General features: G+C 45.2%; 1 protein-coding gene across 1 annotated transcript in view; it reads left to right on the top strand.

Moving 5' to 3' along the window:
* Positions 1-11610, top strand: part of DLGAP1 (DLG associated protein 1) — a 292601-nt gene extending 280991 nt beyond the window's left edge. Inside the window, exons 9-13 of the mRNA XM_029218054.1 lie at positions 1651-1719; positions 3250-3430; positions 4206-4297; positions 8509-8661; positions 11401-11610. Coding sequence (XP_029073887.1) covers positions 1651-1719; positions 3250-3430; positions 4206-4297; positions 8509-8661; positions 11401-11610 — 705 coding nt within the window. The remainder of the gene's footprint in view (positions 1-1650; positions 1720-3249; positions 3431-4205; positions 4298-8508; positions 8662-11400) is intronic.
* Positions 11611-12536: the final 926 nt, after the last annotated feature.

Genomic DNA, 12536 nt, shown 5'->3' with positions numbered 1-12536 from the left:
TCCAAGTGATCCAGCAGATCCCAAACACGTATAGCCATGTTTGTATTTCTGACGTCCATCTCCCCCACGTCCCCTCACCAGAATGGAATCCACAAGGGTAAGATTTTGTCCTCATCACCGTGTCACATCCATGCAGCACAGCCTGGCACATCGTATGCCCTTATTCAATATTTGCTGAGTAAATGAGTGAATTCCCAGAACCCACAGGGACTGTCCCTGCACCAGCTTTTGTGTAGATCCCACAAGTCCTTTCAGGCTCCTTTGACATTTTTGGCCTTGCCTTTGAGGGCCACCCCAGCCCCTGCGAAGTTAATTGCCACCACGTACAGTAAAATAGTGAGATGCAAGGCTAACACCTTGGGAAGATGTCCTGTACCTAGGCCTCTTCTGGAACTTTCTTTCACCAGGTTGGGCTGTTATATGCATAGGAAAGGCCCACAGAGGCAGCCTGAATATCTCATTTACGCTTGCTCCCTTATCCTTCTTTTCCTAGCATCCCTGAGATAAGTACTTTTCTTTCCACCCTGCTGAAGGCTGGTATGGAACATCTTAGTTTCAAAATGACATTTAGGGCTTCCCTGGTGGCGCAGTGGCTGAGAGTCCGTCTGCTGATGCAAGGGACACGGGTTCGTGCCCCGGTCCGGGAAGATCCCACATGCCGCGGAGCGGCTGGGCCCGTGAACCATGGCCGCTGAGCCTGCGTGTCCGGAGCCTCTGCTCCACAATGGGAGAGGCCACACAGTGAGAGGCCCACCTACCACAAAAAAAGAAAAAAAAAAAATGACATTCAGATTCTTCTTTCTTCTTAATCTCATTTTTTTTTTTTTTTCAAATATTAATTAATTATTTATTTATTTTTGGCTGAGTTGGGTCTTTGTTTCTGCCCGTGGGCTTTTCTCTAGTTGTGGCAAGCGGGGGCTACTCTTCGTTGTGGTGCGCGGGCTTTTCATTGCAGTGGCTTCTCTTGTTCTGGAGCATGGGCTCTAGGCATGTGGGCTTCAGTAGTTGCAGCACATGGGCTCAGTAGCTGTGGCTCGCGGGCTCTAGAGCGCAGGCTCAGTAGTTGTGGCGCGCGGGCTTAGTTGCTCTGCAGCACGTGGGATCTTCCCGGACCGTGGCTCAAACCCGTGTCCCCTGAATCAGCACTTAACCACTGGGCCACCAGGGAAGCCCTTTATCTCATTTCTTTACCAACATTCAGCCTTTTTTTTTTTTCTACTTTTTACTTCCATTGGAGTTTACCATTTACTTTGTTTTTTTACTTCCTCAAAGCCTATGTAACAAATATGAATTTTACCTTCAGAAGAAAAGAGTTATTTCACCCACCAAGTGAGTGTCTAATGGAAAAACTAAACTAAAAAAAAACTTTATTAGAGCTTTCTTAAGATCAAAGTGAGTTTTTAGTTCTCTGGAAAAGAAAACGTGGAGGACAAGGAAGTAGGGGTAATCGTCTGCTTGTCCCAGACCTCCTGGTTCATGGAGACAAATCCTCATCTCCCCACCCTGGGCCTAGGAAAGGTCATCTCTCAGACACTAGAAATGCAAGTAATCCTGGAGCCAGCAGGGAATTTCCATTCAAGGAACGTGATGGTAAAAACCTGAAAAACAGAACGGCCCCGACTCTATTCCCGGTGTTTTCGCTCTCACCAGACCATGCTGAGTGAAGATGTCCCTTGCTTAACTTCCAAGAAGACATCCGAGTTAGCCCCTACCTACATGGTGGGTGTTGCCCAAATGATTGTTTGCAGCAGTGCTTTCCCCTCATTTGAGAATCGCTGTCTTATTCAGCTCATCTTGTTTTGCGGTCCATTACAGAGCTTAGGTATCTGGGTGTCATTGAGAGCCATCAGCTCAAACTGTTGAGATGTATCCGGATACCTCAAGTTTCTCTCACAGTCCCCAGGAGCTGTACAATCCCAGGCAGCCGACTGGAGACCTGGGTTCTAGTTCTAAGCTTTTAGGAATCATTCTGAGATTTGCTGGTGTCACAGTCCTGCCCTTCAGCAAGATCATTCAGAGAGGTTTCCAGAAACCTCAGAGTTTGCCTAAAGTCATGTGTTCACTTAGGAAGTGCCCCTTCCGATCTGTCTCTGACTGATCTGGGACAGGTCCTCCAAAGCACATACCTGTCCCAGACAACCAAGGATACTGGTTGCCTATGAATAATCCAGACTTTTTTTTTTTTTTCTCTTCTCTTCTGGGCAGAGCAAGTGTGGGGCCCACAGTCGCACACCCACAGTGGAAGTGTGGAGTCCTGGTCCTCAATAATAAACATTTATTGAGCACTTGCTGTATAATCAGATCCAGTCCTAAGCAATTCACACACATTGCCGCTTTTTTTTTTTTTTTTTTTTTTTTTTTTTGCGGTACACGGGCCTCTCACTGCTGTGGCCTCTCCCGTTGCAGAGCACAGGCTCCGGACGCGCAGGCTCAGCGGCCATGGCTCACGGGCCCAGCCGCTCCGTGGCATGTGGGATCTTCCCGGACCGGGGCACAAACCCGCATCCCCTGCATCGGCAGGCGGACTCTCAACCACTGCGCCACCAGGGAAGCCCCCACATTGCCACTTTTAACCTTCACAACAACCCTGCCAGTAAGTAGGTACCCTTAGCCCCATTTTATATATAAGAAAACAGAGATTAGGTGACTTGTCCAGGGCAGTGGCTAGGAAGTGTTCCAGCAAGGATCCTTGGCCAGTCAGGGCCAGTACTCTTAACTTCTGTGGTGCCCTGTGCTCTGTTTTCTGCTTTGGGGTGTTGAGAAAAGGAGGGAGACCTCACACAAGTGATTGATCTGTTAAAGAGGAAAAGGTAATCATCCCCAAAGATTTTACAAACAGATTGAAAAAATGTCAACTCCTAGGCCTGAAAATTTGCTGCCTGGTGGCTCTCAAGGGGGACCTCCGCTATCCCTGGGGAGGTAATCTCTGCACTTCAGCTCTGGTGTGACTGGTGACTTCTAGAGTTCAGAGATGCCCTGGTCACATGTGCGGGAAGGCTGAAATATTTGGGTAGTGCCCAGGGGGTGGGCAGCCGAAATCGTTATCCAGCCTGGCAGCCTTAAACAGAGGAGCAGATGACTAGAAACCCCAAAATGAAGTTGCTTTTCGTTGTCTTCTCAGTCTTTGTGGGGAATGTGGTCAAGAAAGGGAGATCTAATTCCACTCCGAGTCTCAGGCTCGGTAAATTCAGAACAAAACTACAGCAGCAAAAACGTTGCTTCAGTCCCATAAAATCTCTCCCTGTGAAGATCTCCAAGCGGGCAAGCCCCTCTCGGAGGCTCTCCTGCTCTGGCTTTCTCTGTGGGCGCCGTCTCCTCTTCCTTCCTGCCCGGTGCCCAGTGCCGGGTGGCCGGGCTCCAGCCGTGCAGCAGCCGGGGCCCCACCGGCGTAGGGAGCGTCTCTGGGATAACACGGAGCTCGGGATGCTCGGTATGCTGGGGCAGAGGCTCCTTTCTGCTCAGCTCGCCCATGCGCTGAAAGGTTCTCCCCTTCGACTGCACCGGAGGCAAGAAGTAGCTTGCAAAGGGAGGATTTTCAGCACAGTGCACAGGGAATTAAACCTCTATGAACAATAACGTTGGTCTGTGGAGTGGAAAAGCAGGGGCAGTGCTGGCGTCCCCTAGGCAACGGGCTGACAATGTTCACTCCTTAGACAATCTTGCAACTGGCCATGGCTCTTTCCTGACAGTACCAGTGGCTGAACTCCGGAAAAATAATGAAGGCTATGGATGGGATATGGTGAGTGCCACGAGATTCCCCGCTCCAAATTAGGGCTGCTTTTCTTGTGTTTGAACTCGGATTAGAAAAACAAGCTAGCAGACCATGACTGCTGACACAAATAAATCCATAACCGTACTGGCAAACACTTGAAATTCATCCTTGCAGTAAAAGGAAAAAAAAAGCAAAACTATTTGCCTCCTTTCCTGGTAACATCCAGGGCTGTGATGGAAAACTCCGTTATTCCTAAGAAAGATGCATGATGAGCATGTGTTTTTCTCCAAGTTGGTTTTCTTCTTTAACCCAGGAGCGTCTGTTCCATAGACCGCAGAGCAACGGCCACGACCGGGCTGTGTGCGTGTGCGCGCGTGCGGTGTGCATGTCGTTTTCCCTAATTACTACAGCATAACTTCCTCTTTGCTTTACCAGACTGAGTCTCAGCAATGAGACGTCACGTGTAAACTTCTTGTCTGTTTGCTTTTTTCAGTTCTAGGGAAAATCCGAACTGCAGTTGGCAGTGCCCAACTTCTTATGGCCCAGAAATTCTACCAGTTCAGAGAACTGTGTGAAGAAAACCTGGTAGGTATCCTTACCCATCAGTACCATTTTCCCTGCTAGTACCACGAGAAGAACCTGTTGTCAAGACCGGTCCAACTAAAGTAGAACCAAGTCACAGCCCATCGGACTCTCTTACCTGGAATAGAGAGTTTTCTGATGAATCATATATTTCCTGCTTTTCTTAAAATTAAAAATATTTATGTTATACTTAAGTAATCTTTGAAGAAAGAATCCAATCAGGTTAAAGCTCCATTCCCCTCCCCTTTTTTGTTCGGTAACTGAAGACTTTCCATTCTCCTGGCCTTCTGATTTCATTATTCTTACCAAACTGTGGAGCAGACTGATACGTAAAAAATAATATTACAGCAAAAAAATCATTTTCGATAATGAGTTTCTTTCTGAAATAGCCATCAGGGCTTAGTTTCTTATCAGAGTTCTCTGTTTTAATTCAAGAATCAGAAGTGGAAGGTGTCACAAAGTATAGATTTGATCTCCCTGAGACCAATGAATCATTCATCCTTCTTGGACATACAGAAACAAAATAAACCAGGACAAAGAGACAAAACTAATACTAGCATCAACAACATTTTTAAAAAATTACCAGCAAAATACAAGGGCAAGAGCTTCCTCACAGAATTTTTTTTAAATGCTACCATCTCTACAAGTGTCATTCCACAAACATAGCTTTTATTGGTCAATTAATGATCAAATAAAGAAAATGAAAAGCAACTAGTTTATCTCCTGGAAGGTTAAAAGCATGAATCATTTGCAATCTGATTGACCCAGACTATGATTTTAGAGTTCTAACCACATCTTGTTAACAAGGACAAATACAGACTGAATGGAATTTATCTAGACAGGGCTCAACCAAGAGCAGATATAAACCCGGCAAAAGTTGGTGCTCTCCGTCTCTCTTCACCAGGCTTTTCTTTTTGAACCCTCCCCTTGGGGCTATCCTTTCCTTCCTCCTCACCCCCACCCCTGACATCTATAGTTTGTTTTCTCCTCCCTCAGCAAAAATTACCTGACCCTTCTTTCAGCGTCTCAGAAATTCTATTCTGAATTATGAGATAATATATATTAGTAGATGTATTGATAAGTGATTCAACCAATATCTCACTGAGCTTCACTACGTGCAAGGTACAGAATTCCTGCTAATCTGTAAACTTGCGGATGTGTCACAGATCTTTTTTTTTCTTTTCGCGGTACGCGGGCCTCTCACTGTTGTGGCCTCTCCCGTTGTGGAGCACAGGCTCCGGACGCGCAGGCTCAGCGGCCATGGCTCACGGGCCCGGCCGCTCCGCGGCACGTGGGATCCTCCCGGACCGGGGCACGAACCCGCGTCCCCTGCATCGGCAGGCGGACTCTTAACCACTGCGCCACCAGGGAAGCCCCACAGATCTTAATTAATATGATTCTTTGCTCTTGTAAAGAATCCTATGTAAAAAAGTTCATATAAAGCCATATTTCTCAAACTGGCCAAAAGACACAGGCGGAGGCCAATAAGTACACACTACAGGGCAAACCCAGCACACCTTTGAAAAGAATTATAGAAGCAGGAGCAGAAGCGCACTGTGTCCTCAGAGCTTTTAAGTTTATGATCTGGTTAGATCCTCAAAGCAACGGTCTGGAGAATATAGTGACATTATTTTTATGACAGTTCTACAGTTGAGGAAAATGGGCCTGGAAGAGCTCAGTGACTTGCCAGGGCTGCGTGGTAAGAGGCAGAGCCAAGGTTCAGATCCCAGTGTGTTCGACTTCAATCCCTGTAAAGGCCCCCCAGGATCTGAGTCCCCTCCTCACCCTGCTGGCTCAGCTCCATCTCCTCTGCAGCAGGAAGCACGGTGGCCTGGTGATGCCACCACTTAGGTCTACAGAGCTGCATTAAAGCAGCACTGAGATTGGTCACGCCAGGCCCAGCTCTGCTTGCTTGGGTTCTTACTCTGAGGAGGACACCTGAAAACACTTGCACCTTGTCTCCGACTTGACTCTCGGGCATAGAATAAATGGATGGCAACAAAAGTCAACCCAGGGACCTGGCCCGCCGTATCCTTCTCAACCTCTACCACCTCTGACCTCCAAGTGGCCTGGTTCATACTCAAGCGGGTTGTGTATCTCCTTCTGTGCTGGGGTGTCACAGGAGCCTCTGATTCGGAGACTGGCTGAGCACCCAGGCTCTCTCCCTCTGCTTCCCCATCCATCCCTTGGATGCTGTGGCAGCAAAGAGAGTCTTGGTGGGAAAGGAACAAATTACCCGTGTTACAGAGTTAAACGACCTCTATCATTTCATCGACTGATGCACTAAAACAGTTTAACCAACGGAGCTTGTGACCTAAAAGACTTTGGTGAACTTCAAAGTATGAGCAATTTAACTTTTATTTACCAATAAGATAAGGAAATATATTGCGAGATCATAAAACTCCATTTGACAAGTACTTTGTCAAAGCTATTATCTGTCTATTCTGAACCTAGATATTAAGAAACTTTCTTTTTAGTTTACTAGATCAAAGTACTACAGAGAAACCCTCTTGTGAATTCAGATGTCATTAGAATAGAGTTTAACACTGACCCAAATACTTACAAATTTTAGAACTTAACTTATTCCAATGATCTATGGGTAGCTTTAAAAGTGTAAGTTTATAAATATATTCTTTACTCGTATTTATTTTGAAGCCAGACCAATAATGCTAGTCCATGAAAGGGCTAAAACGTTCTTTCCAACTTATTAACTTTGATGGTCACCAGCCTTGAGCTTCCTGAAATTCTGAGGATATTCTCATAGGGCTGGTTTTAAAAGTACAAACTGGCCTCCAGTTATTATACGGCATGAGACGTCACAGTCTTTCCAATTGCCCAGATTCCCAGAGGTAACCAAAACAGACCCCTGCTAGAAACTTTTGGCAAATGGGAGTCCCACCCATCTGCCCATGAATGCCTTTAGCTACTGTTGCAGGTAGTAACCAGCGATGAACACAACACCTTCAGTCTTTAGTTGTTTTTTCTGTCTCAGACCATATAAATGAGTGGTTCATACTTTCTAGTACTTGTCAGGGATATGTGAACGAGGGCAAAGAAAGTCAATCCACAAACCAAAGAATGTTTAATATTATCTAGCAAATGGGTCACTACAGGCATCTGTGTGTGTGTATAGACAAGTGTTCTCACATTTGCCGTGTTACGTTATGGTCAATTTAAAACTAATTCGTTTCCAAATGATTTTGTCCAAGTACTTATATGATAACATGACTTCCTACATTAGCGATATCTTAATTGTTAAACACACAGTACTTTGAAAATCCAGTTCTGTTATTACTTATCACTTGTTTGCCCTAGTATTTTCACTCAACATGAGTATTAAAATGAACCTTACTTTAGATTCCTTATATGTTCTCTGAGTATGTTGGATGGCATGGAGTTGAATACCGACTCTAGTACCAATACACTGTATTTTTTTTTTTTTTTTGCAAGAAGGTATTTTCCTTTAAATATAGCTTTAAATGCATCTTGTCATAGATCATACATTCTGGGATTTTTCAAATGTTTATAGACTCCCTGCCATAGCGTACTGAAGGATGTTATATTAACAAAAGAAGAATTTTACTTTGACGTTGAGAATCACTGACTCCAATGTGTATAAGATGAGTGTATAAACTTATCATTTGCAGTGGAATCTTTTTTTAAAAACCAAACTCAGAGAGAGTATAAACGTGGTTGCCAGGGGCTTGGCTGTGGGGGAAACAGGGAGAGGTTGGTAACATGGTACAGATTTTCAGCTATCAAATGAATAAGGTCTGAAGATCTAATTAGAACATGGTGACTATAGTTGATAGCAGTGTATTGTATAACTGGGCTTCGCCAAGAGAGTAGAACATTTATGTTCTCACACACACACAAAGATAAATACATGAGGTGATGATGTGTTACTTAACTCGACGGGGGAGTCCTTTCACAATGTGTGTATGTATCAAATCATACACTCTAAATAGTTTGCAATTTGGTCAATTATTCCTTAATAAAGGTGAATATGTATATAAGACATATATACATATAAAATATAAAATAAATAAATAAAAGGGCCATCGATAGCCTCACTTTTCTCTCCTATCTGAAAACCAAAAGGAACTCATCCTCCTTGCGTTATTTGAAATATTTGAAAAGGCCACCTTGGTCCTGTGCTTGTTGTCCTAGATCATCACCTCTAAAGCGTGAATGTTTTTCTTTCTCTTGTACAGAATCCCAATGCTCATCCAAGACCCACCTCCCAGGATTTGGCGGGGTTCTGGGACATGCTGCAGTTGTCCATAGAAAATATTAGTATGAAATTTGATGAACTTCATCAGTTAAAGGCCAATAATTGGAAACAGATGGATCCTCTTGACAAGAAGGTAGAACAATGTAGATTTTGTATGGTTCATTTAAAAACCTGCACAAACACTGGACAGTCTAAATAGGCTTCTGCTTGCTGTTTACAATGTGAAATGGAGCTGATATCATATTAATTTCATTGTAATGACAATGTTTACATAGTAATCATTTGGGATATTATCTGTAATATGTTTCAGGCATATTTTTAAAGAAAAACCTGTCTTTGTGAATTGGAAAATGGGAATGTGGCTTTTTTTGTTAATTAAACTTTAAGTTAAACCATTTTAGTCACTGGAAGGGACTGCCTCCATTTTGCTTTTTAAACTAAAATAAAAGACATCTTCAGTGCATGACTACATACAGCAAGAGTTCAACTTCCTTACACCCCTAGAATGTGTTTCCGAGAAAATAGGAAGCCCTGCAAACTAACCGACTTTGATAATCATTTCATAAATATAGTAATGAAGAAACCACTGTTGTTCAAGTGTAAAAATATACACACCGTAAAGTTTCACAGTAATCATAAATGTTGGGATTTTTTAAGAGTTTTACTATTGGTTGATTTGCCTTGGGGAATATCGCTCACTGGGTTCCTCATGCGAGAGCTTAGAAGTAAAGACTCAAATTCTTTTACTTGAATTAATAAATGACAATTTTCACATTTGATTATGGCGGGTCCACCAGGCTTGCCCAGGTATCCAATGTCCACCTCCCTAGGCTGGCCAGGCATGCATGACTTTTTTAACCCTTTGCTTTCCTATGGCCTGAGGTCAGATGTTCCTGAGAGATTCAACTTCTAAATATTAGGCACAGCTATACTTGTGATGCCCTTTTCTGATCCCTGCACCTATCAGAGAGCAAGCAGCAGTCCAATCCATTCTGCTGCTGCCCATTATAATACCAGGGTTCTTGGAGTCCATGGGCTCCCAGGAGAAATCCAGTGCCAACAGCCGGTGCATAATCAAAGGGGCCACCGCTCTCATCACTGTCCCTCATCTCTAATTCTGTCACCATCCACCTGTGGGGTTTTGGTGCGAAGCATCAAAGTACCATTGATGTCTGTGTGGCCTCTCACTGGGGGAGCCAAACATTTTGCACTCAATCTAGTTTTCTTTAATCTGGGTTTAAAACTGTCTGCTACATAAGCTTTTAAATTGGTCTGACTTTAAGAAAACACTACAGATGTACACACATACTGGTAACTGAATTTCTAGAGCTGATCCATCTAATTTCTCACTCATGGATTTTTAAAAATTATAGTTAAAAAATAAAATGTGCAAGGAAAGGAAAATATGACTAAAAAGTTTCCAACATTCATACTTTCAAAAATATCGACTGAGTTACCCAACAATGAAGATTTTAAACGTCCAAAAGGAGTGAAGCTAAGAATTGATATATGTAACCTATTGACACAGTAAATCATTAGTTAACTTGATTTCTAAATCTTCATGCACGTTGTCTGTGATCAGAGCTTTGCATCACCCCATGAACTGGAAGGGAAACAATGAACAAGACAATCAGAGTTGGTGGAATATGGTTTGCGCTCTGTGCTTTCCTTTTTTATCCACACAAGACGCCACCTTAAACAGCCGGCGGGCAACTCCAGCGCAGTACGTTAACTAGGTACTTCACCCAGGCAAGCAAGGAGGAACACAGAGAATGCCCTTTGGAGAATCATGGAATCCCTAATTTAAGATACTTTTCACATTTAGTTTTATGAGAATTAGGGTATTTTATTAAAAAATGAAATCATCAGATTCACGTGGACCTTTGTGCAGCCTGAAAACTCACCGTCTTTTTCCTAAAAATCCTTTGTGGTTTAGATTCCCTTCTTTCCCACTGTACTTCTTTTTCCAGCCCAAGTGATGAATGGCTTTTGTTTTTGCGACATTTAAAAATAGCCACCCGTTTTCTAGTTTGCTGCTGCTAGGGGGATGAACTCTTTCAGTCTTGTGTTCAGTTTTCATGGCACAGTGTCTGTCCCTGTGATGGAATTGCCCTCTGGGCCGCCACAGTCGCCCCGAGATCCTAAGGCGTGACGGTCCAGCAGGATGTTTTAGGAGCTGACTCCACTACCCGGGAGGGTAAGGAACTGTCCAAGTCCTCCCTCCAGGGTGACCCTGCCCAGTACATTGCTGTGTGTTTGTGTGTGATGTGCAAACGGGTGTAACTCACTGTGGCATCAGCAAAGCTAAACGAACGCAGGCTTACAATCTTCTTCCTCGTTTGGTTGTTTAGGTTTGGGTGGGCCCGAGGAGAGGGCGGGGATGTTTTTAAACTCTGAACCGAGCTCGCACCCTCCGCCTCCCTCCTTAGGGGGATGCAGAGTTCTAAGAGGCGACCGCTGCCACCCTTTCCCATCTCTGGCACCCAGAACAGTCTGGAGCCTCCAGAGAAAAACCGCAGTAAACGTGCTGGGAGCCGCAGCCTTTCAGCAGGCGGGGGGCATTTTAAATACCCACATCCTTCCCTTGGAGAGACCTAGTTCTGCCATCCAGCTTTACCCTTGGCCTTAAACTTACCGGTATTTTTTCCCCCCTGCATCTTTTGAATACGCAAGCCAGAATAATGAAGAAAAAATATATACATATCTATACATGTAAATATATATATATACAGTGTGCAGATCAGAACTAACCTAACCACCCCTAGGCTTAAAAAAAAAAAAAAAAAAGTGTGCTAACTACTGACCTATCCCAGTTTTTCCCAAGCTTGTCCTGAGAAGCTGTGTAATGTCCTGAACCTTCTGCTTTGATCAGGAGCGAAGGGCCCCTCCTCCAGTGCCCAAGAAGCCGGCGAAGGGCCCCGCGCCGCTGATCCGGGAGCGCTCGCTGGAGAGCTCGCAGCGCCAGGAGGCCCGCAAGCGCCTGATGGCCGCCAAGCGCGCCGCGTCCGTCCGCCAGAACTCGGCCACCGAGAGCGCCGAGAGCATCGAGATCTACATCCCCGAGGCGCAGACCCGGCTCTGAGGCCCCCGGCCGCCGCGCCCCCGGCCGCCTCCTCCCCGGCGCCCGCCCTTCGCCTTCTTGGCCCGCCCACCCGTGTAGACGCGGCCCCTCTAGGTCACCCGCCATCCTCTGTTCTCTCGAGCTTGTCTGTCCTTAGATTCCAGCAATATCGAACCATAGGGTATCTCAGAAATCCAGGATCCCGGGGTGGGGGAGTCCCGAGGTGGGTGGTCCCCTCGGGACCTCGCGGACTTCCACCCGAAAGAAACTAGGAAACTAGGGCTCCGATCCCCCTGATTTCCCCGACACGCTTCCTATTTGGGCAAGCAGATGGAACACTTGATTTCCAACCTCAGAAATCACACACCCTGTCACCGGAGTCGGGAAGTGACACACCGAGAGGGGACGCAGAGGGGCTGGGGGGCGGGGGACCAGGATGCGGAGTGGGGGAAAGAGAAGCAAACCCTGCGGGTGCCGGGGGTACCTGCGTCGCTCACAGCTGCAAAACTGCCTCACTCTTGTGTCATCAAGTCACTGCTTCAGATGTCTCAATCAGCAGAAGATTGTCAATCCGATCTTTCAGGGATATCCATCTATTCTGAAAGGCAATAAAATGAAGATAGGCAAGGCAAGACAAAGGAAGCACTGCTAGTTTAAAAGACTACATAAGGGATTTTTTTTTTGTCCTATTCTTAAGAAAAGTTACACCTGAAGTGTTTTATCAGCTTTTCTTGTACTATGTATATTATATTATTGTGATGGTGGTGGTGGGGTCTTTAGGGGAAAGTGTTGGTTCTATTAATTTGTTAGTGTCCATCCTGGGGGCCTACCTAATTACACAGAGCTAAGTACATCTCTGCTTACGGAGTGCTGTACATGGCAGCCGGGCTGCTTTCTGCGAAAAGTTGGGATTTTCCTAGCATCCCCTTGGAATGCTACACATCCGT

Source organism: Monodon monoceros, unplaced genomic scaffold (assembly GCF_005190385.1).
Source record: "Monodon monoceros isolate NGI ecotype Baffin Bay Population unplaced genomic scaffold, NGI_Narwhal_1 Super_Scaffold_1, whole genome shotgun sequence".
Lineage (NCBI taxonomy): Eukaryota > Metazoa > Chordata > Mammalia > Artiodactyla > Monodontidae > Monodon > Monodon monoceros.
The sequence above is the reverse complement of the archived record's forward strand: the minus strand, read 5'-3'. Positions and strand labels throughout refer to the sequence as shown.